Below are 21,356 nucleotides of genomic sequence, written 5' to 3'. Positions count from 1 at the left end.
CCGGCTGCTTCCGCAGAGCAAACTGCGCGCGATCCGAGGCGGAGCCGGCTGGCCTCGAGCTGCCTCCGCAGCGGAGCGGACTTGCGCCTCCATCGCTGCCGAAACACCGACTCCTCCGCTCTCGCGCGTCTTTTCAGGCCGCACCTCCTGCAGAGCCCGCCGCCGGTGCAGGCGCCGTGGCGGGTCACACGCTGCCAGCTCCACTCGAAGCGCCGCAGCACAGACAGGGGGACGACGGGTTTGGCAGGGCTGCCCACCCTGCAGAAAGGCGCGTCCAGCTGGCTGGCTGCCTGCAGACACCCGCCGGGGAGAACGGGCGCGTCTTGCTCCGTCGCGGAGCCCCGCTCACGGCAGAGCAGCAGCCGCTGCCCGGAAAGGCGCCGAGAAGGGAAGCGCCTTCGCAGCTCTCGGCGCCCATCCTTGCGTCGCCGCCGGACGCCAGAACAAATCCGGATCAAAGCGGGGTTGTTGGCAGAAAAGCACCCGGCTTCAGGAATGAACGGTTAAGTAAGGGGTGGGGGATGCGTGTCTACACGATCTGCCCCTTGCACCGTGAACTGGCGTCATTATCTGAGCAAGACCGAAATCCAGGAAGCGGATTATTCCATTTCACACGTAGCCAGGAGGAACCTTGCAGTTCTTTCCGTGGGCAACGGAAGGGGAAAACATCTGCATGCATCACTTCGGGTTGCCTATCGGGGCAGGATGGAGTCGAAGGGTGTCCTGTGCTATTATTTCTTTGCAGTAGTCGCCTCCACCCCGCACACACGTCTGATCATCAGGGAACCGGAAGTGCCAACCGGGTTTTCATTGATAGGCTGTGGCTGGGCAACGTGCTGTTACACTCCAAAGGGCACCGGGATGCTTTTTCTCCCCTCCCTGCTCTTGCAGCCTCATCATCAGTAGGCGCCCTTCTAAATTAAACCCCAACAGTCGCGCCGTCTAAAGCAGGAATTAAAAGAATTTAGGAGAGCTAAAAATATGCAAAATGTCAAGATCCGCATGGTGGTCCTAGACAGTCAAAAGATCAGGGGCGGAGGGAGGTACATATTTGCACGTCCTAATTTCCATGTTTTAAAATCCTCGGGCCGCGTATCTGTCTAGAATTGTGTCTCCTAAGTACGCCCCTATTTGCAAAAAAACAAAAACACAAAGCATGCACAGAGGAGGGCAGCAGCGGGTGAAGCAGGGCGTCGTATGCAACGGAGTCTCGTAGGGCCCGGGAACCTTTTGAGCAGGTGCTGATGGACAGCAAGGCGCTGGGCAGAGAGCCTAGCGCCGAACCGGGGCTCCGGCCCCAGCGTGCCTGCGAGGATCAGCGAGCGCCACTCGGGGTGCGGTGCCGCGCAAGCTGAGGCAGGAAAAGGCGCCGCAGCTCCCCGTGCCCCCCGCCAGCGGGCGGGTGCGGGCCTTTCTTCCGCCTGACCTGGCTGGGCACTGCACCCTGAGCGAAGCACCCCCTCCGAGGCGGAGCGAGGTCGTTCTCGCCCCGAGACTGCAGCGAGAAAACCGGCCCATGGAGGCAATGTTAAGTAGGGCTGGCCGCGGGGTGTCTGCGGACCGGTGCTGGGAGCACCTCCGGGCCCCTCCGAGGAATCTGACTGCACCCGAAACCCAGCTGCGCTCAGCTTGCGCCCCGCAGCGTCCGCTCCGGCAGCGAGGCTTTCCACCAGTCGCTGGATCCCCGCAGCCATTTTAAAGCAGAAATGTGCATCTGTCTTTATGCCACCCGAACCTTCCCCTGCCGGTTTCTGTCGTGACGGTGCAGCTCTGAGAAAGACACAGAAGCCGATCTGGAAATGGTGGAGGCGGGGCATTTCAGACTCCCCCCACCCCCCAAAAAATGATGCTAGCATAGCAAAGTAACCATTTTTTCCTGCACAGTTTGCATCGTTTTATTAGTGTCTGCCGTGTCCTCCTACATTAGTTCCTCCCCTAATGTTAAAAAATCCTCCGAGTGCGCCAGCTCGGAGGGTATCCTTGGAGGTCCCCCTCGCCACGCGTTACCTGCGGTTGCTTCCCAGAGGAGCTGCGGGGGGCTGGCAAGTCCGCGCCGCGGCCCTGGCATTCCCTGGTTTCCTTTCGAGTAAGCCCCTCGGCGGACCTGCCCGCGCTCTTGCCCGTTCCCCCATTGTGCAGCCGCCATCTCTACGCACCGCCTGGCTGCGGGTTGCAAGCGCGCCCTTCTGAACGCCGCGGGCCGCCTCCTCCCGAGCAAGCCCGCCGGCTCCGGCTGCGCCGGGCTGCGCCGGCCCGGCCCGCTCCGCTGCGCGCAGGAAAGCGGAGCGGCCAGGCGGGGGCGGTGTGCGGATCTCGGCCCTGTCGGACGCCGCCGCAGGAGAGGAGAGGGTTAACCCCTGGCGCTTCGGGGACCTCCCCGTCGCCTTTTCACGCTGAACTGCCCGGCCGGGGAGGCGCCGGGGCGGTCCCGTCACCTGCTTCGCTGGGTCGGTCGCGCCGCAAGGGGCCGATCCGGATCGGATCCGGATTGCCCGAGCGGTGCCTGCTGGCGGCGCGCCCTCTCTCCCCCCGCTCTCCGCCTGGCCAGCCGAGGAGCAGGCCCAGAAGTCGCCACGGCCCCGATCCGCGCAAGCGCCCTCAGGACGCCTCGCACCATGTGAATACTCGTGGGTGAGAGACGCTCCTGGCCGGCGCCGGGCCCCGCAAGCTGCCGCCCACGGCTGCGAGCGTTTCCGCCAAAGTAGCCCCCGCGGCTACTTACTCCCAAGTAAGTGCGCCTGCGGCTGCCCTACCTGGCAGCGAGCGTGGTTGTTGTGTCTCGCTTGGGCCGGCTTCAGGGCTGGGGGGGGCAGCCCCCTCGCAGGGCTTTGGAGCGGGCCGCGAAGGGGCAGCCCCTCGCAGGGTCCCTTGGCTGGGAGAAAGGTCCTGATGCTCCTGCCTCCCGGAGAGAAGGCGCGCCCTGGGCTGGCGTTGGGGGGCTGCGGGCGGGCGGGCGGGGGGCTTGTCTGGCTCTCGAGCCTCCTTCTCCCACTACCCCACCCACAAATGACCGTACGAAAGGCAATTTAAGGCCGGCCCCTTTGTATGTTTGCACAAAATCTCGCCACAACGCAAGGGTGGAAACCCGGTCGTCTCCCGCTCTTAAGGCAGCCCCCGAAGGAAGCCCCTGGTAGCGAGCCCTTTCCGCTGAAGTTGGCGTGTTTAGGCCGGGCGGGGGAGGGGGCTGTTGTGGGACGTTTTTCTGCCCCGGCATTGATGGGATTGCACGCTCGGGCTACAAACTTGTAAGACGCTCATCTGAGAGTATGTCCCATTGATCTCCATAGGATTTGCTTCTCCTCCGATGTGCTTCAGATTGGAAACGAACAAATTGTGTGAAATGTGGCTGAATCAGGCTGCTACTGAAGGCGCAGTTCTTTGCCCATTTCACTCAACTCGATGGGGCTCACGCCCTAGTAAAAGTCGGGCAGGGAGCAGCGCTTTCCCCACTATGGATTACTCCTAAAAGCTGGCATCCAAAGGAATAGTCCTCAAAAAATGGAGGTTCCTTTGATCTGCTTATCTGGAGTTTTTAAAATCCAGAGCAACTAACATTCAGCATCCTGAACAACTACAACTACTACTACAACAAAGGTGCAGTTTAACAGCAGAAAATACAACAAAATAGAAACAACAGATGGAGGAAAAAACCATTCCTGTAGGGGCAAATGAAAGCACAGAGAAAATGCTGTTGTTCTGTAGGATGATTTGTAAGCCATACAGAAATAACTGGGAAAAGGTGATGTAACAATTAAATTCAGTTAATGAGTAATTCCAGGGAGCTTTTCCAGAAAGCGGTGTAATCTGCAATCAGGTTTTTGCAAGTTGATAATGTTGTTATTAATTTCTTTTCTGTACCACCCACAGCAATTTCTAAGCATACAATAATAGAAATGGTTGCAATAAAGATACAGAAACAAAAAACACAGTGTAAAATTTCAGTTTTCAAAATTCAAAACATTTGGAATCTCTAAAACAATTTAAATCACAACTAGACCTGATTAAAATAACAGACATATCCCAGTATTTGCCTGAGAGTGTTAACCGGATGCTGAAAAGATTACAGTGCTGGTGCCAGGCAGGTTACTGTGGGAAGACTGTTCCATCTTTGTGGGGGGACCACCACTGAGACGGCCCTCCTTGCTGCCTTTTTCCAGGGCGTCCTTAGACAGAGGAAGGGCCCCATGCAATTACTCTCCGTACCTGGCAGCAGTGTGTTCGACAGGTTAGTGATGCTGGGTGTGAGCAGCCATCCAGCTGTAGCAGGAGAAAAGCATTATGTTCGCTGTCCTCTCCCTGCTTCATCTTCAGCTTTTCTCCTGTGCGCCCCCTGCCTCCAAACAGCCCAACACATCTGGAGGGCCCCAGCTTGGCCAAGGCCCATCGTAAGTCGAGTTCCCTTGGCAGGAAAGGTGCTCCAGGATGTCTGGATCGCTGAGCCCCTGCACCTGCCTGTGATTCTGCAGGGGAGGCATCCCCTGAGAAGCCGTGGCCAGGTTTTACGAGCATTTAAATATCAGTCGCTTAAGGCAGTGCTTCTCACTCCGCATTGCAAGGGCTTCTCTTGGGGACCGTTGTATCGGAACGGACGTGTTGACTGTTTATGTCTTGTGGAGGAAGCATGGAGAAGTGGAAGTCCTCCAGGCAAGGCTGTGGTGAAGCGCGTCTCCCCCGTGCTGCTTTGGTCTTACGTGAACCCCGGGCTGCTTAACCCCACATTGCAGGCTCCTGCTGGAAAGAAGTGGCGGTGCACACCCAGCTCTCATCCACACGGGTGGTGGGCCAGTGCAGAACTTGGCATCCAACTCCTCTGTCGGGTGCAAGCAGCCTGTCCCCGCGGATGCAGATGCTTTAACGGTTGCCAGCTTTCTCACCAATAGAATAGGTATAAATTGGACCGCTTCACAAATCTTTTCTGCCACTGGTATTTGGGCAGCAATTTTCCTGCTGTCGTTTGAGAATAAAACAACAGGGACAAGATATATACTGAAGCTCAGCTTTCAGCTGCTCCAACATCACACAGGGACTCTCTGCCCCACGTTTTTATTGCTTTAAGACTCATGGAAGTGGTAGCGTAGTTGAAATACAATATCCAGGGCCCTTGCAGGCGGGAAAGAATGAACTTACCAGCCGAACAGTTTTAAAACTTATTTTCTCATTTCAGAAATACTGAACATTCTTCCCTTCCTTACTATGAATTTCTGGGCTTTATATTTCTTGATGGTTTAATGGAATTATCTGCTTCACAGTGCAGTCCTATATTTGAGCGATGGTTTTTGCCGAAGCGGCCTAGGAAGCGTGCGCATGTTGACTCTTCTGACAGTGTGTATGTGCTGAAGATGCAGCTGGTGTTATATTCTGGATGTCTGGAGCTAGTTTTCCCAGCCATACCTGGAACAGGAGGAGGAATCTGGGCCTTGGTGTGTTTGCGTTTGTGAATTCATTCACGGGGAAGCATGCGGTTAAAATGGCCTCTGCCACTTTGTCCAGGCAGCAGGCACTTACGTGACACCCGTTGCTTCATTTAAATGTGTGCATATTTGCAAGGGCTGCAAAGAGGATGGGCAGAGACGTGAGGAGGAGAAGGGAAACTATCGGGTGGGTTTCAGGTGGAGCCTGGACCAGTTCTGTCAGGGTGCCAGGACTGACTGCAAGGGGAGTGTCTTGAGCTGCTCCTGGGGGAAGATGAAGCTTTGCAGCTTGGTCAGGGAGCTGCGGACAGTGGTGCTTGTCAGAGCAGCGGAGCGTGGGCTGGGGGAAGGTGTTACTGCTGGGGCAGCGTGCCAGTTAACCTGGCCCCCCTGGAGATCTGTTAAAAAGCAGGGCACGGAAGCCATTCCCGCAGTAGAAAAGCCCGCAGAGCATATTGGTTGGTTCTTGACCTCTGATCCCATCATATCCAGTAGAGCCAGGCCAAGACGTTTTGCTGTCTGAGGCAAAGGACAAGGTAGCGTCCCTGCCCCAGGGCGTGTTCTGAAGCTCCCTGGACTGGTGGTTGAGCTGTTCTTCAAAGCTGGCAGCAGGTAAGCGTCCTCCAGCACACCTGAGGCAGAGGAAGCTGCCGCACCTCCACCAGCTGTTTCGCTGTGCCAGACGGTAGAGTTGGCCTGGCGCAAAAAATCATACTTCCCTGCAGGCCATCCTTATCCTGCTGTTGGAGGAAGCACTTCTATGGGATGGCGCACACGGCGAGAAGCGTTGCCCAGGGAGGTGGCTCAGGCCCCGTCCTCTCCCCAGGATCGTGACTTGCACGTCAGGCAGCTGCAGGACCAGGTGCTCCGCCTTGTGAGGCTTTCCTTGTGCATAGAAAGCTAGCACATCAGGAAGGAGGCTGCTTTCAGCTACGGCGCTTTTCCCTGTTATGCTAGATAACAGGGGAAACCGTTTGCTTTTATATGTGGGAGTGCTCAAGATTTCCTGTACTAACAGGGCAGGAAAGTATTTTGGCTTCACCTGTTCTTTGACAGGCTAGTTTTCTGCATCTGACCCAGAGAATATTCCATCATGTCTGTCCTCCCCATCTGCCGGCTGCCGTGCCTCGGTCCAGGTGCAGATTTTAATCTTTTGGAACCAGGTGCAATGTGGAACTTTCTTTCCCAAATCAACCTGCAGAGGTTGATTTTGGGCTAGCACGGTGGTCAAGGATCATCTTCATTACCCAAATGAGACATCTCCTGGTGTGAGGCACACATCCTCCAGCCGAGGCTCCTGCAGCTCACAAAAATTCTCTGTGCCCATTACGCAGAAGCCTGCGGAGAACCTCACAGATTTCCAAGCTCTCCTCAACAACAACGGGCGATGCTTGGAGGAGGAAACCCGGTCCTTGCTGTGTGACGTGGGCCCAGCATTGGCACCCGCGCTGCCCAGGGCCGGGGAGCCGTCCGTCCCATCCAAGTGTTGCCCCTTTTGAAGCCCCGTGAGTGCCCGCTGCGGCAGCGAGGCCGGCGTGTTCCTCACGGAGGGCCGCCATGGAAACGCTTCGGGAGCCAGAGGGCTGTGGCTTATTTGCATGTTTAATCTGCACATTGCTCATGCTGTTTGCATAAAATTTGCATGAATGAGCTGGACTGTGAGGCCTGCTTTTCGAATGGACAGCCTGTGCATTTTTATTTTTTGTTTTGGTCTTCTCATGACTGGGACTTTATTTTGGAAAAAAGGAAGTGTCTTAAGGTGCTTAGACGTTGGCTCGCTCTTAAATGAAGCTCTCTATGTCATGCACTCTTGTCCACACACACACACAAGCATGCACACACTTTTAATACCACCAGCAAGAGGTGGTGTGGCCAGTCGCTTTAAAAGAAGATTGAATTCACAGAGGACTGTTGGCACAAGAGGGGTGAATGCAAAGCAGAACCAGCCTGCCACTGGCTCAGTGCGTCTCGGAAGAGGCTTCCCAGAAATGGCGATGCTTTCCTCCCCTGCCCTCTGTGTCCGGTCTCCTGGCCCTGTTACCCTGCAGGTCTGGGTGCAGAACCTGCCATATGATTCTGCTCAGCTTTTGCTTGCACCTGGCACAGAGCCCCTTGATTGTTCCGGCTGTCAGCCTCCTCCAGCGTCAGCGTGGTGGATCAGCAGGGATGCTTTGAACTGTGGTTCAAAATACCTGGAGGGCACCACATTAGGAAGGCTGACCTGGATCCTTGAGGCGCTTCACTGATACTCCCGCATAAGTGGCTGGCCCCTGCCGGCTCTGCCAGATGGATTTTGGCTCTGGCCCGTCAGGTCTGTCTGACATTCTTTTGATCTCGGACTCACGTGCAATTTTTATGGCACCATTCTTCTTTGAAAGCTGGAATGGTGAAAAATCCCCTCTCGGGGTGGCTGCCTGGCACAATGACCGTTCCAAGGACGGCTGAACAGGGTTGTGTGCTGGATCCGCTCCCTAAAATCAGTGGAAAATGGATCTTTGCCCATTGGGTGAGTTTCAGCCGGACTCCATTCCTGGAACCGCAGTTCATCACATGATGCTTGAGTGCTGATTTGGGGGGGGGGGGGTGCCCGTGGGCATCCTGCCAAACTTCCAGCACACTCCCTGTGCTGGTTCTGGTTTTGAAACGGCTCAGCCTCCAGCGAGGCTTCAAGGTCCTGAGACCCAACCCGAGGTGGCAGCGGGGGAGACCGGTCCCGGGGTAGGTGGGGAATCCAGGCACCGCTGCCCTAGGAGCATCGAGGAATCCCAGCCTGAGGGAGGAGATGTCAAAACGGGACATTTATCAATGGAGAAGCCCCCCCCCCCCCCCCGTGGCTCACCTTCATCACCAAAGGGAAGCCCAATCAGGAGGGAAGCCCATTCTCCAGGGTTGAGTCTGAGAAGGGCTCACGAAGACTGCTTGGGGAAACGAATGGTAGGAAAGGGCCAACACTTCACTCCGTGTATGCTCAGAGACATATGTAGCAATACAGATCATTAAGCAAAGAAACTCTGGTGAGACTGATATTGCTTGGAGAGAGAAGCATGGGTTGCCACAGTTAGTCACTTCTGAAGCCACCCGTGCAAGCAATGCTTAGGAACCCCCCCCGAAAGTGTGGGGGGCTCTCCTGTGTGGGGCAGGTGATGCCGCTCATTTTACTTCCCGAGCTTTTTGGTAGGCGCGGTCCCCCAGAACAGGAGAGTTTTGGGACCTAGACCCTGTCTCTGCCTCGTCCATGGATCCATGGACAAGATGCTTTTCTTCCAGTCTCACCAATTGCCTTCTGGGAGATTTGCCTTGGGGACTGGCCAAGGTCACCATTTTGTGATCACTTCCACCACCATGGCAGCCATTTTGTGAGAGTGCCCATGATGCTAATAACTTTCTGCATGTGTTGCCAGATCTTGGCCAGGTGTGTGGAAAAGAGCCGGTGGCTCCTCTTTAAGCTTCTGCACTGCCTGGAGTGCAGGCCAAGAGAGGACAAGATGCCTCCTTCCTGATCTGCTAAGAGTTTAACCAGCCTTCCCAAGCTGAAAGATATTTCCAGAAATTTCAGGTGGCAGGTTTCATTGTGTCCAGCCACAAGGCCAGTGGCTGCAATCCTGGGAGCTGGGGTCCAAAGCTGTGGAATGCGACTTTAAAAGCTTACCTGCAGGGAACCATCATGACTGCTTCTGCATTTATTGCGAATGGCCACTGTCCCTGTTTCGCGTGTCTAATGGGAGAAGGCGGGGCTCTACCCAATTTGCTGTGGATCAGCAAGGAAAGAGCTACAAGTCCGAGTCCCCCACCCTCCAAAAAAAAGAAGTCGCCGAAGCATTTCCCTGGGGTGGGGGAGCAAGGCCGGGTCTTTGTGTGCCAGGCGTGGCTCGTGGGCGAGGCTCTTTGCCCAGAGGTGCCTGGCTTCGTGGCAGCGCTAGCTGACGGAGCGTGGCTTCTGGAGGGAGAGCAGAGCCGGTCCTGCAGGCTTGCCGCCTGCCCAGTCCCTTCCGCCGCACCGCTGGCACCTCTTCTCCCTCCCCGGCACACGGGGTGCCTGCACCCGCTGAATCAGAAGGCCGTGCCATGCTTCTGGTGGGGTGGAGAGCGGCGGGGAGGAGGCCCTTTCTCCCTCTCCTCGGGGCCAGAACCGGGTCTTCCCAGGGAGCTGGTGCGGCTCCGGGACCAGCCCAAGGGTCCTTCCTCACACCGCGTGGTGTTGTGGCGGCAGCACCTGCGTGGCTTCGAAAGGGGATCAGGCCAGTGCCCGGAGGAGCAGGCCCCTACTGGCCCCGAGGGCCCTGTGCTCCCTCCAGGATTAGGGGCAGGGGGCCTGGGGGCCCCAGTTGCTGGGGAACATGGGCAGGAGGCTGCGTTGTGCTCATGTCCCGCGGGCAGCAGGTCGTTGGCTGAATGGGCGGGACTGGATGCAGCTCGGGCCGTTTCTGCCGTCGTGCTGACGGGGTCTCTGTGAGAACACCAGCCATCCCAGTGCAGTGCGGCCCCACACCTCCGGCGGGTGAAACGGGGCAAGAAGCTGTGGGCTCAGTTCCCAGTCCCAGGGAATCGACAGGCTGAAGACTGGGAGCCGGGAGGGAAAGGTCCTCTTGTCACTAGTATCCAAGCAGGTAAGACCGGGCTGCAAAGCCTGGTGCCTGCAAGCCAAATATCCTGCCCCCCCCCACTAACCCACCCTCCAGGGTATTCCAGATGGCCCTGCCCCTCTGTTGCAGCCCAGCCCCTCCCCGCAAACACTATTCAGGGGTATCACAGCTTTTGTGCATATTTTCCTCCATTTCAAGCAGTTGAAGGATGAGTTAGTGGCAGTAAGAACTTTCAGCAGAAAATATTCTAGTATTCTGGTCCCGCCCCTTTGCCTCTGGTCCCGCCCCCTCATCTTTGTCTCCACCCACCACCAGAAAGTGTCCCCAGAACGTCTCTGAAATTGAAAGAGATTCTGCACCCCTGATGTAATGATCTGTGCATGAACAGGTTAACGGAGGCTGCAGTTTAGGCGTACTTTCCTAGGAGTAAGTCCTATTGAAGTCAGTGGGACTTGGTAAGACCTGCATAGATTTGTGCTGAATCCCCCCCCCCCCCCCGCATCTGTCTTGCAGGTAAAAATGCCACCTTAACCTGATGAGACTCACACACATCCATGGAGTGCCCAACTGTGGGATGAAGTGAGTCGGGAGAGGGCGGCTTCTGAAGGGTTCTTGTGCCCTCAGGTGAGGTGCTTGTTCAACAGGGCTGGCCTTCCGGAAAGCACCTGTAGCTTTGCAAGCAGCCTCAGGATTTTTGTCCTTGAGGACTCAAATACCTGGTTACAGGTATCTAAGTCTTCCTTCCTTTAAAATGCAACTTCAAAAGAAGAGATTTTGGAATGGGAGAGCAGTTGGGGGAGGGAATTGCTTAAACCTTTTCCTCCACTCCTACATGGTTTGCATAATTAACACCGCTGCTAATAATGCAACAGCGACCAAAAAGACTGCCTGGATTTGTGCAGCTGGAATATGGCAACCCACGGCACACCCTGAAGTTGCCCGGAGAGCATGGTGCAGGACAGCGGCCATGGCTCGGTGCAGCATGTCAGGAGAGGGCTGAAGCGTGCTTCTTGGAAGGCCTCTGCACGGCGCCACTGCTGCTGGGTCTGGCCCAGTGACGCCTCTGCTCCCTCGTGTTTGGCGGCAGCAGGCACTTGCTTCATCAGTGGGATCGAGGGAGCAGCTCCGGGCTGAGTGGCTTGGAGGTGCCATTTTGCTTTCCCGGAAAGTCTTGAGCCTGGCATCGTGGCTGGGCACTGTGGGAAAATGAAATCGCTCGGTGCTGGAACCCCAGCCCAGGAACGTGGTGTCGGATGGACCCCACTGAAAAGTGCCGTCTTGGAAAGGAGCCCAGCAGATGCATGGGGTGCTGTGGTCCCTGCAGCGCCTGGGGGAGCGCAAGTTTCCTGCCTACCATAGATTGTTGCTTCCGGCAGTGTCAAGCATTGGGGTGTGGCTTGTCTGGAACGGGCTTCCCAGGCGCTCCTGGTGTGCATGAGACGTGTTCGCGCTGGTTTGTGGATGTGAGTAGAGCTCCCTGCATGTGGGCCTCTCCCCTTGGGCTCCGGAGCTCCGAACTTGGCTGCAGCCGTGACCTGCTCCACGTGCCACCAGCCACTCCACCAGCAAACAAAGGTCATGGCCTTTGTGTGAACTCAAGCAGATCCTTGGCTCAGAGCAAGCTGCCTGTCCTGAGGGCAGCCCCTGGGAACGACTCCTCCTTGCCGCGGACCCCCGTGCTGAGGAAATGGTCTTCCCTTCACCCTTCCTCCGTGTTACAGGGAGGCATTTTAATGCAAGAAAACAGGGGAATTCGCCCCATCCTTGGGACTGCACCTCTCCTCATAGGATTGAAAGGACCTCTGGAGGGCTCCCAGTTGGGGAAGGCTGGGTGAGCCTTTATGCAAATTCCCCTTTTGCAAATTCGTTTTCCCCCTCCTGGAAGCAAAGGAGTTATTTACATGTGCTTCGTGCAAATTTATTCAAAGCCGCCAACTCTTTTTGGTTTGGAAACTTGGAATTGGTTGCCCTGCCTGATTTTTAAAGCTTTAGCTTTAGTCTTTTCTGCCCCCACCCAATTTTCCTGCTTCTTCCTCCCTGGCAGGCGAGAGAGCAGAGCTGCATCCTCTTTGTGCTTGCCTCCGCCCTGAAAGGACTGCCTGTCAGCAGCCACGACCCCGACATCCCGAACCCGAATCCTGCGCGGCCGTTGGCTAGCCTCCAGTGGTCCTGCCCGTGGAAGTCCCTGGCCGAGAGATGGCTGCAGCCACCAGACCTGCTCTCCAGGTAAGAGGGCCCTTGTGCCGAGCGGGCTGTTCTGTAAGCCATTCTGTTGCTGTTGTTTTTTAAAATTATGATTCAGCCATTTCTGCAGCCCCGCCAATGCGCACGGCCTGTGCCAGGAGCCAGATGGATGGATCGCAATCCAAGCAGCTTGCAATCCAAAGTGCAAACAGAGCAGCTTAATTTGAACAGGAGCTCAGCCCAGGTGGATGTGGAAGAAATCCCCACTCCCATCTTGCCCTCCAATTTCCAAGGGATGTGGTTCAGTGGGACTTTCTTTTGCATGTGCCTCTGAAATGAAACTGGGCTGGCTGTGTGTCCTCTTCTACAAAGGCAGTCCTCTATCTGGAGGGCTGTCTGAGAATATTCCTCCGTTTGAAGGCCTGGGCGGTTGGTCGCCCTCCAGATGTTTTGGCCTTCGACTCCTATGGTAGTGTATTATTTTTATGTTATTATTACATTTGCATCCCACTGCTTTTCCTCTTTTGAGAAACCCAGAGCAACTTACCTGGCCATTCCTCTCTCCTTCTTCATTTTATCCTCACAACAACCCTGTGAGGTAGGTGAGGCTTCGAGCCAAAGTCCTTCAAGTGAGCTTTACAGTTGAATGGGGACTAGAACCTGGGTCTCCCGGGCCCTGGCTGCCCACTGCTGCCGCCACACCGCCCGGATCCCTTTGCCACTGGCTGCGGTGGCTTCCCCAGGAGAGTGGGGCGCCTTGCATGTCTGTTTACCTTACGGGAGATCTTCCTGAACTTGCATTCCCTGTATAGATTAGCACATGAGCATTTTAGAGAACCCCTTTTCCTCTTCCGCCCTCCTTTGGCAGTGTGTAAGCGACCATGTTGTGAACGGCCGCTGCTTTTCATTCCGGCGGCACCCATGCAGAAGCTCCAGGTGGATTGGGCCCTGTGGGTTAGTGCTGGGGGTCCAGTCTTCCTCGGGGCTATGCTGGATACCAGCCGCAATCCGTTGGCTCTATGCCCCCGAATCTGTCTCCCAGTCCTCAGCCCTGAGATACAAGCTTACACTCAAGTTAGGGCATTTCCTACTGAAGGAAACCGTCAGCCCTTCCTTGCTCCTCATTAAAATATCAAGCAGCCCTGTTGCTCACCCAGTGCCTCTGTGCATGAACCTCTGTATTTCTGCCTGGAATTCTCCCACGGAGTCCACAGAAGGGATCTGCCGTCTGGGAAATGCCCAGGAAATGGGCGCTGTACTCGCCCGGGCAGTCATTCCAAGGTATGTGGGGCAATTTGGGTGAATTGGCTCTGCCTGGATCGGAGAGCTCAGAAACAGCAGCCGAGAAATGGCCAGAGAGCAGCTGATGTTCCCCCACCAGCCAAGTCCTGTCCTGTGGAAACGAGGAGCTCTCAGCCTTCCTCTTGCTGCGAGAGCGGAGACAGGTGTCAGGTGCGCCAGATCAATCGCACCACTCCTCATTCTAGGCGCAGGGTGCCCATTCCTTGGCAAATTCAGGGCGCTCCTGGGCAGGATGGGCTTTTCCTACCTGGCCCTCCCCTTTAAGGGTTTGTAGAGGCACGGAACGGAAGCTCCCCCCTCCGCTGTGACCTGCTGCATCGCATCTCCGTACGTCAGCCAGCGCAGCGTTATTCCTCTGGAAAGGGAGACAAAAGCAGTGCTTTGTCTCAACTGATCTTGGTTTTGATGTTGCTTTAGGCTTAGCTATCACACCGCACTGCTCCCCATCCTATATTAGCAAGGCTTCGCGTGGAACACTTTATGCCAGATTAAAGGGGTGCATCTGACAGCTTTGCAGGAAATAGGCAGCGTCTGGTAATGCACAAATTAGTTTGTTGTACAGAAACGGCAGCTTTTGCTTAAAGGAAAAATAGTCAAGCTTCTAGTCTTTATTGCAAGTATGTAGACAGTTCTTACTGAAATCTCAGAAGCCAGAGATGGGAAATGGAATAAATGCATATTGCCTTGCATACAATTTCACCCTTTTCATGACTGATGAAAGCAGCATGATAAAAATGACAATATACATTATGCAAAGTAAGAGCCAAACGATTTCAAAGCCAGATTAAGCTCCATGCCTCGATTTCAGTTTGCTTCAGAAAATGGGCGCTGCAACCCGGGAGGCTCCGAACTGCTCTGACTGTGCTCCTCTTTCAGGATCTGGTGACTTTTGAGGAAGTGGCCGTCTACTTTTCCCCGGAGGAGTGGGAGTGGCTGTCGGACTGGCAGAAAGAGCTCTACAAGGATGTGATGAGAGGCAACTATGAGATGCTCGTTTCGCTAGGTAGCCGCTTGCCAGTCCGCAGGGCGAGGGCGTGTGGCCCCGCTCAGTTCGGAGCGCTCAGAAAGGCCAGCGTCCGTTTTTACTCACTTGTTATTAAGAGCCTGTTCTTCTTCTGAAGTATCGTCAGCGGTAATCATAGTCCAGCCAAGAGGCTTCCAGCAAGAAGGACATGCAGTGCTCACAGAGCGCCAGGCCGTTCCGGTCTGGGTCGAGGAATTCCCGGGCAGGCCGCTTCATGCCTTCCTGTTCAGGAGACAAGGGAGCAAAGCCATGTTTTGGCCCCCAACCCGCAAGCGCAGATGCCTCCCATGGGCCCCCCCGGGGGCGGCATCTGCCGTGGCCTAAGATGGCGGCTGGGGAGGGAAGGGCTGCACCGGTCTTCCCATCCACCCCAGTCCCCCCTTTCGCCTTCTGTGAGAAAGGCGTTGGGGTGTTGGAGAGCTTGCAGGAAAGGGTGCCTCTTTGGGGGGTGGTCAGGAATGGCACCAGGTAGGTGTGATGGGGCTCCTGCCAGGGGCCCGTGCCCAGCAGGGGCCGCTGTCCAGACCCCCAGTAGCTGCCTCTCCTCTTTGCTGTTGCAGTGACTGCATTTGCCAGCCTCTTGCTTGGTCTGGGCGCCGGCAGAGGTGAAGCGAAGAGGGTGCTGCCTTTTCCTGCCCGTCGGGCCAGGCAGCAGGAACCGGGGGGCAGGCGGACAAGGGCAGGCGCTGCTGGTGACGCTGGCAGGGAGGGGGTGGGTGCTGAGGGAGGGGGCCAAGGGGGAGCCTTGCCAAGGACCTTCGCAGCACAGCGTGGGCCGTGGGTGGTTTCAGCAAGAGGAGAGGCCCGCGGAGGGGGAGGGCTGCCCTCTCCGTGCTTCCCCTCACGTGGGGGGGGGGGGGGGGAGGGGGACAGACTCAGCCTGCACTGTTGTTTCCTGCTTTTAGTCCCCGACCTGGAGGCCCAGAAGCCCAGCGTAATTGCGCGGATCGAGCACGGGGAGGAGCCGTGCCGCGCTGGCGAGCCCCCTTTCCCGAAGGCGAGAGCAGGTTGCCGACATGGCTGCTCGGGTAAGTCTGAAAGCGGCGAGTCGGCAGGTTCCGATCCCCCTGGAGGTGCCTTTAAGGGGGCTGCCTGAAGGGATGTGGGGGAGACCCGGGGTGCTGCTGCAGCATTGCTGGCTGGAAGGGGAAGCGAGGGGGCTTCCTCTGATCTGTGCCCCCCCCCCAGTGGGGGGGAACAGACGGAGGCGGCTCTCGGACAAAGCCTCTCTCCTTTGCCTGGCATGTATCTGAGGCCACCCTCAGAGTGAGCCCCGGTGGCCCATTTGAGCTCCAGCTGCAAACCCCCTGGGCAAGAAACCTCCAGCTTCCCCCAGCCGGCCAACCCCCCGGGGGAGCACAGATGCGGGGGGGGGGGGGGTGCGGTTGCTGGCCACTAACTAGACCATCGGCCACGAACCTGGCATGTTGCAGCGTTTGGGGTGGATGGATGTCATCTTGGAATCTGTAGAAGAAAAGAAAATGTGGCTACCACAAAGAGGGACAGTCCCTGGCCTGAGCTGTCTTCCTATTTTTGGGTCCTGTTATTTTATATTATTAATAATATTATGTTCCCCCAGTGTTGCTTAAAAGAAACCAAAGACTCCCAGTAGATGCTTTTAAAGCTACCTTCTTTGCAATATGTAAAAATGCTTACTTAATGAATCCTTGGTTAACAGCCAAATAGTTAATCAGGTGTAACTGTTGGACCAGATTGAGGAGCCGATGCCCCAGGAGGGTTGTGGGCTCTCCCGCCCTGGAGGCACCCAAGATGCAGCTGGACACCATCTGAGCAGGGTGGTCTCGCTGGGAGCCCTGCACTGAGCAGGGGCTGGACCTGCCGGCCTTCATGGCCCCTTCCAGCTCTACTGTTCCATGATTCTGTGCGAGGAGGAGGAGGAGGAGGGAGACAGAACGCTGAAATGCTGGACAGAAGGTTGACTAGGCTTTGGAGCTGCTGTTGCAGCAGAAAAAGTTTGGGGCCCCGTGCGACAACCGCTCGAGGCTCTTTCTGCAAGGCGGATGGGGAGGCAGCGTTCTCCCTCCAGGATCTCCAAGGAGGCTCTTCTTCTAGGCCTCCCTGGAGTTGCCGGGATTGTCATCGGAGACCTTTCCTGTGCAGAGCGTGTGTTTCGCCGCTGAGCCGCAGTCTTTCCCAGCCAGGCTAGCAATACGGAGAGTGGAGCTGCTCCATGGAGTGTGATGGGAGGGGGTGCTCTTCCTTACACCATCCAAGGAAGCAGCAGAAAGGAAGAGGCTCATTTCACAGCAGCATTGACAGAAACTCAGCAGTCGCCTCTTAGATACGTACATTAGCCCAAGTCGTCCATTAGCTAAACTGGCAACCCGATGCAGAGAGAGCCAGCCGCTTTCCCAGCTGCTGCTCCAAGATTTGGTGGGCCGTTGGCATTTCGCTGGTCCTCCCTTGCTCGTGTTTGACGTGCTTTTTTGTCCCAGCAGATGGTCAGATCCTGGTTAAGAAGGAGTCCCACCCCGACGAGCACCTCGAGGGGCTGCCAGGCCACGTGGCACACCTGGAAGCATCGAAGGGGGCCCTGGACAACAGTGCTGCCTCTGTGTTGCCCACCTGGCCACCGGGCGCCGCCGCCACACCTCCCTGGCCCACGGAGTTCCAGTGGCCAAGTTCCAGTGGCCAAGTGGCAGGCCAGGAGGGGGCGCCCGTCGCCTTCCAGGTGGGGCACCCCTGCGCCTCTGGAGGCAGCTTCTGGCCCGCCGGGGTCTCCGCCCCTCCGCCTGACAGCCACGAGGAGATGCTGCTGATCTGCACCCAGTGCCAGAAGTGCTTCCCCGCCCCGTCGGCTCGCAGCGCCCCTGCTGTGGCGCCCACAGGGGAGGTGACCCAGGTGTGCCCCGGGTGCAGGCGCCGAAGCCCGGCCGTGGCGCCCCCGCAGAGCCACACCGGGGCACAGCCCTGTGCCTGCACCGCCTGCTTGTCGCTCCGCTTCCGCCAGAGGGTCCCCCGCGAGGAGCGGCCCTTCCGGTGCGGGAAGTGCGAGAAGAGCTTTCGGTACGTGCACGAGTACACCTGGCACCAGAAGGTGCACTCCGGGGAGAAGAACTACAAGTGCGGCGCGTGCGAGAAGGTCTTCCGGCACAAGCAGGAGCTCATGTGGCACCAGCGCACCCACACGGCGGAGTGGCCCCACAAGTGCGGCGCGTGCGAGAAGAGCTTCCGCTTCAAGCAGGAGCTGACGTGGCACCTGAAAACCCACTCCGTGGAGCGGCCCTACAAATGCGCCGAGTGCAGCAAAAGCTTCCGCTTCAAGCAGGAGTTCATGTGGCACCAGCGGGCCCACGTGGGGGACCGGCCCTACAAGTGCGGCGAGTGCGAGAAGAGCTTCCGCTTCAAGCAGGAGTACACGTGGCACCAGCGCAGCCACGCAGGGGAGAAGAGCTACAAGTGCCCCGGCTGCGACAAGAGCTTCCGGTACAAGCAGGAGTACACGTGGCACCAGAGGATCCACACCGGCGAGCAGCCCTACCCTTGCGCCTCCTGCGACTCCACCTTCACCTGCCGGCAGGAGTACATGCGCCACCAGCGGCTGCACGACGGCGAGAAGCCGTACCAGTGCCCCCACTGCGAGAAGACCTTCCGCCGAGGCTCCACGCTGATCCGGCACCGGCGCGTCCACATGGGCGAGGGGCCCTTCAAGTGCCCCCACTGCGACCGGACCTTTGGCCAGAGCGCCAACCTCATCAAGCACCAGCGGGCACACGCCCTGAAGAAGGAGCCCGTGGAGAGCGCCCCAGAGTGGCCCCCCTGCTTGCAGGCCGCCCCCCAGCCGGCCCCCCTCGGCATGCTGAGCCTGAAGACCGTCTCCGTGGGGGCCCTGCTCCTGCTCAACCTCCAAGAGCCGAAGCAGGAGAGCGACCCGGCCGGCACCGCGGAGGCCTGGGTGCCCCAGTTGTGATCCGGGGTCCATGCCTCGGGAGGGCAGAGAAATAGGAAGCCTCCGAGACGGCGGTGTGGGCTCCCTGGCAGAGCACCACAGCTTTGCGGGCGGATCGCCAGGTGGCAGGCATCACACACCCCAGCTTGGCACCCTGACCCCCACTGGCTGCAGAGTTGAACTGCAGCTCCCATCATGCCGGGCTCCCCCACGCCCCCGGAGCAGAGAACCCGGGGGAAGCCGCCGGCACTTCCTTTGTCCAGAGGGAGCCTGCCAGTTGCCAGAGACAGACGGGGGACAGTCCTCGCCATCCTGTCCTGCTTCTGGGACCAACTGCTGGGCTAGCCGTTGCCCATCTGGAAAAGCCGCCTGTCCTTCCTGGAGAAGCACCGTGCTGTCCCTGCGTCTTGGCGAGCCAGGGCTGGAGCAGCGTCGCCCCGTTTCTGCCCAGTGGAGGTGGGACCTCCTGGATTCAAGACCAGACGAGAGAGGGTATTCGGACCCCTGCGCCCTGGCTTTCTTGTGCCCACCCCAAGCCATGTTCTCGGCGCCTGGGCTCTGTCCGGTGTCCGCAGGAGCCCTGCGGTGGTCTCCCTCATCATCAGGGGGGCCTCCCAGCTTTGCTGGAGCTTTCTCCCTTCTGGCGCGGCCCGTTTATGCATGCCTGGGGTGCAGAGCCCCCAGGTAGCCTGGAACGGGTTGCTGGACCTGGCTGCTCCCAGAGGACGCTTCGAGGGCCCTGCTGCACTCGCCGGACTCTCCTGGGGGCTAGGCTCGGTCGCCGTCTCCTTCCATGTGCAACGCCCCCACGTGTCCCCTGCACTTCTGCCACCGCTTTCCTCGCTGCAGAGAACCCCCCAGGAGGGGGAGGCTCCCCCCGCTCCTGCGTGGCTGCACCGTGTCCTCTCACCGGCAGTGCTCAGAGCCCTCCGAGCTCATCCAAGCCTTGTCGCTCGGGCGGTCCTGAGTGCTGCCCAGACAGCCTGGCAGAGAAGGGCACGTCACACCTTCAGAGAGGGCTCTGCTGTCCTGCTCGCAGCATGGAAGGGGCCCTCGGTTTGGGCCTGCTCGCCTCGGAAGCGCCGCAGGTCGCTGAGGCTCAGCCAGCCTTTCCTGGTAGCTGGATGTCAGCCGGCTTAGTCAGGTGTCTTTTCTGTTGCTCCCGGCATCACCCAAGTCCCCTTCGAAGACTGGCACAGAGAAGGCCTGACTGGGAGTCGCGGCAGGGCAGGTTGGCTCTGGACGTGGCCAACCCGGTTGGCAGCCCAGCTTGTCAAAATGGGTCTCAGCTGCCCGGGACATCTCCTGGCATGGCCACCTGGAAGGAGGGGGAGGCCTTGTGTGTTCCCATGGGCCATGCGCAGAAGAAAGCACCTGCCAAACGCACTGGGAACAACGGGAAATCCCAGCACGTTCCTCGTATGGCCCAGTTTTTTCCGGCGCACGGATCCCGAGACAGAATCCCAGTGCCATCGGTTTGCTCATGGTCAATGCTGTCCTGTCTTCATTGTGAATTTCTGTGAAATCCACCCAGGGCCGTGTGGCTGCTATTTTCTTACAGAAATGAATTATTTTAATGTTTACCTGTGTTTAGATGAACTGTCATGAAAGTATGCAATTTTTTACCACGAGAGGCTGGGGGAAGGGGAGGAGCTGGGTGCCATGGAGGACGGCGGAGCACTAGCCTGGCTCTGTTGTCTTCAAAAGCTGCAAGGCAAGCTGGAAGGCAGCAGTGGCCGCTTCCCTCTGGCTGAGCAAAATCCACTCTGCAGCTGCTCAAAGCACAGGAGCCATGCCCCCGTGAGAGTTGGCAGCTCCGCCTCGTGTCGCTCTGTGTATATGTACTTGTTGTTTAAAGTAGAACTTTGTGAGCAGAACCCTTCTCCTTCCCGGGCAGGGCGAGTTTGCATTTATACCAGTACTGCATTGCTTAGATTTATTCTCTGCTCGAGCACGGAGTGGCCTGATCGGCACAAGCAGCGCCTGAGCGAGGACATTTCCTGCTACCTTGCAGACTTTGAAAGGGGGGTTCCTTGTCCCGGGGCGAGCACAGCTGCAGCAAGATGCAAGCCCCGGACATCTTGTGTAGGTTTTGGTCATTTAATTGTGGTCTGCAAAGGGGAATTTTCCCAGTGAATTTCCCCTCGCTGTACTGACTCCTTATTTTGTCTTATGGCAAGGCAAACTCTATTCTAAACTGATTAATTCACCTTTCCTGGTTTTATACTTGACTATTGTGTGAATTCCCCCCTCTGCATGGGAATATGGAGTTAAAGAGTAGAAAATCCATTATTATTATTTCTGCTTCTTTCCTCCTCCTCCTCCAAAAACTTAGGTAGCACGTGGAAAGAGAAATAGAAGTCTATCAGCAATGTACTTTGGCCAGTGTTGTCTTGATCTTGAATCCTAGCAGAGCTAGCGTGGTGTAGCGGCTAAGAGCGCAGGGGATCCGGGTTCTAGTCCCCGCTCGGCCATGGAGCTCACCGGGTGACTTCAGGCCTGGCACGGATTCTCAGCCCAACCTCCCTCACAGGGATGTTGTGAGGATGAGGAGGCAAATATGGAGTTGCCTTGAGTTCCTTGAAGGGGAAAAGGCAGCATATAAATATAATAAATTAATAAAATACATCATAGCTGTACACACTGGAGATTCAGATTTTGGGGGAATGACAGCACCCAGTAGGAACAGATGGGAGCGCCTCGTACAGCTGGAAGAAATGTGAGGTGACAGTTTCTTAGAGTTTTTTGTTTTCCAAATGTAGAATTTTACGTTTCTTTAGAAAGTGAGGGGTGGGTTGCCCAGGGAATGAGCAGCATGGGGGAGAGGGGCTGTTTGGCCAAAGCTTTGGAGAAGGTGCCCTGGTTTGCACATCCTGACAGCCCGCCATGGCGTAACTGCCCCCCTCCCAGGGGACTGTGCCAGGCCCCCAGGGGCCATTCTG

General features: G+C 57.2%; 1 protein-coding gene across 2 annotated transcripts; it reads left to right on the top strand.

The window, feature by feature from the left end:
• Positions 1–2,459: 2,459 nt before the first annotated feature.
• On the top strand, positions 2,460–20,706 carry LOC123030432 (zinc finger protein 135-like). 2 transcript variants are annotated; one of them, XM_044444348.1, is made up of 5 exons: positions 2,460–2,728; positions 12,039–12,220; positions 14,357–14,483; positions 15,410–15,532; positions 16,964–20,706. In XM_044444348.1, the coding sequence occupies exons 2-5, from the start codon at positions 12,191–12,193 to the stop codon at positions 18,433–18,435; spliced, it is 1,752 nt and encodes a 583-aa protein (XP_044300283.1). In that variant the 5' UTR covers positions 2,460–2,728; positions 12,039–12,190; the 3' UTR covers positions 18,436–20,706. The 2 variants fall into 2 exon arrangements, with proteins under 2 accessions (XP_044300283.1, XP_044300282.1); XM_044444347.1 differs by lacking the exons at positions 2,460–2,728; positions 12,039–12,220; positions 14,357–14,483 and adding an exon at positions 14,784–14,972.
• Positions 20,707–21,356: the final 650 nt, after the last annotated feature.

This window comes from Varanus komodoensis, unplaced genomic scaffold (genome assembly GCF_004798865.1).
Source record: "Varanus komodoensis strain SLA01 unplaced genomic scaffold, ASM479886v1 scaffold44_3, whole genome shotgun sequence".
Classification (NCBI taxonomy): domain Eukaryota; kingdom Metazoa; phylum Chordata; class Lepidosauria; order Squamata; family Varanidae; genus Varanus; species Varanus komodoensis.
The sequence above is the reverse complement of the archived record's forward strand: the minus strand, read 5'-3'. Positions and strand labels throughout refer to the sequence as shown.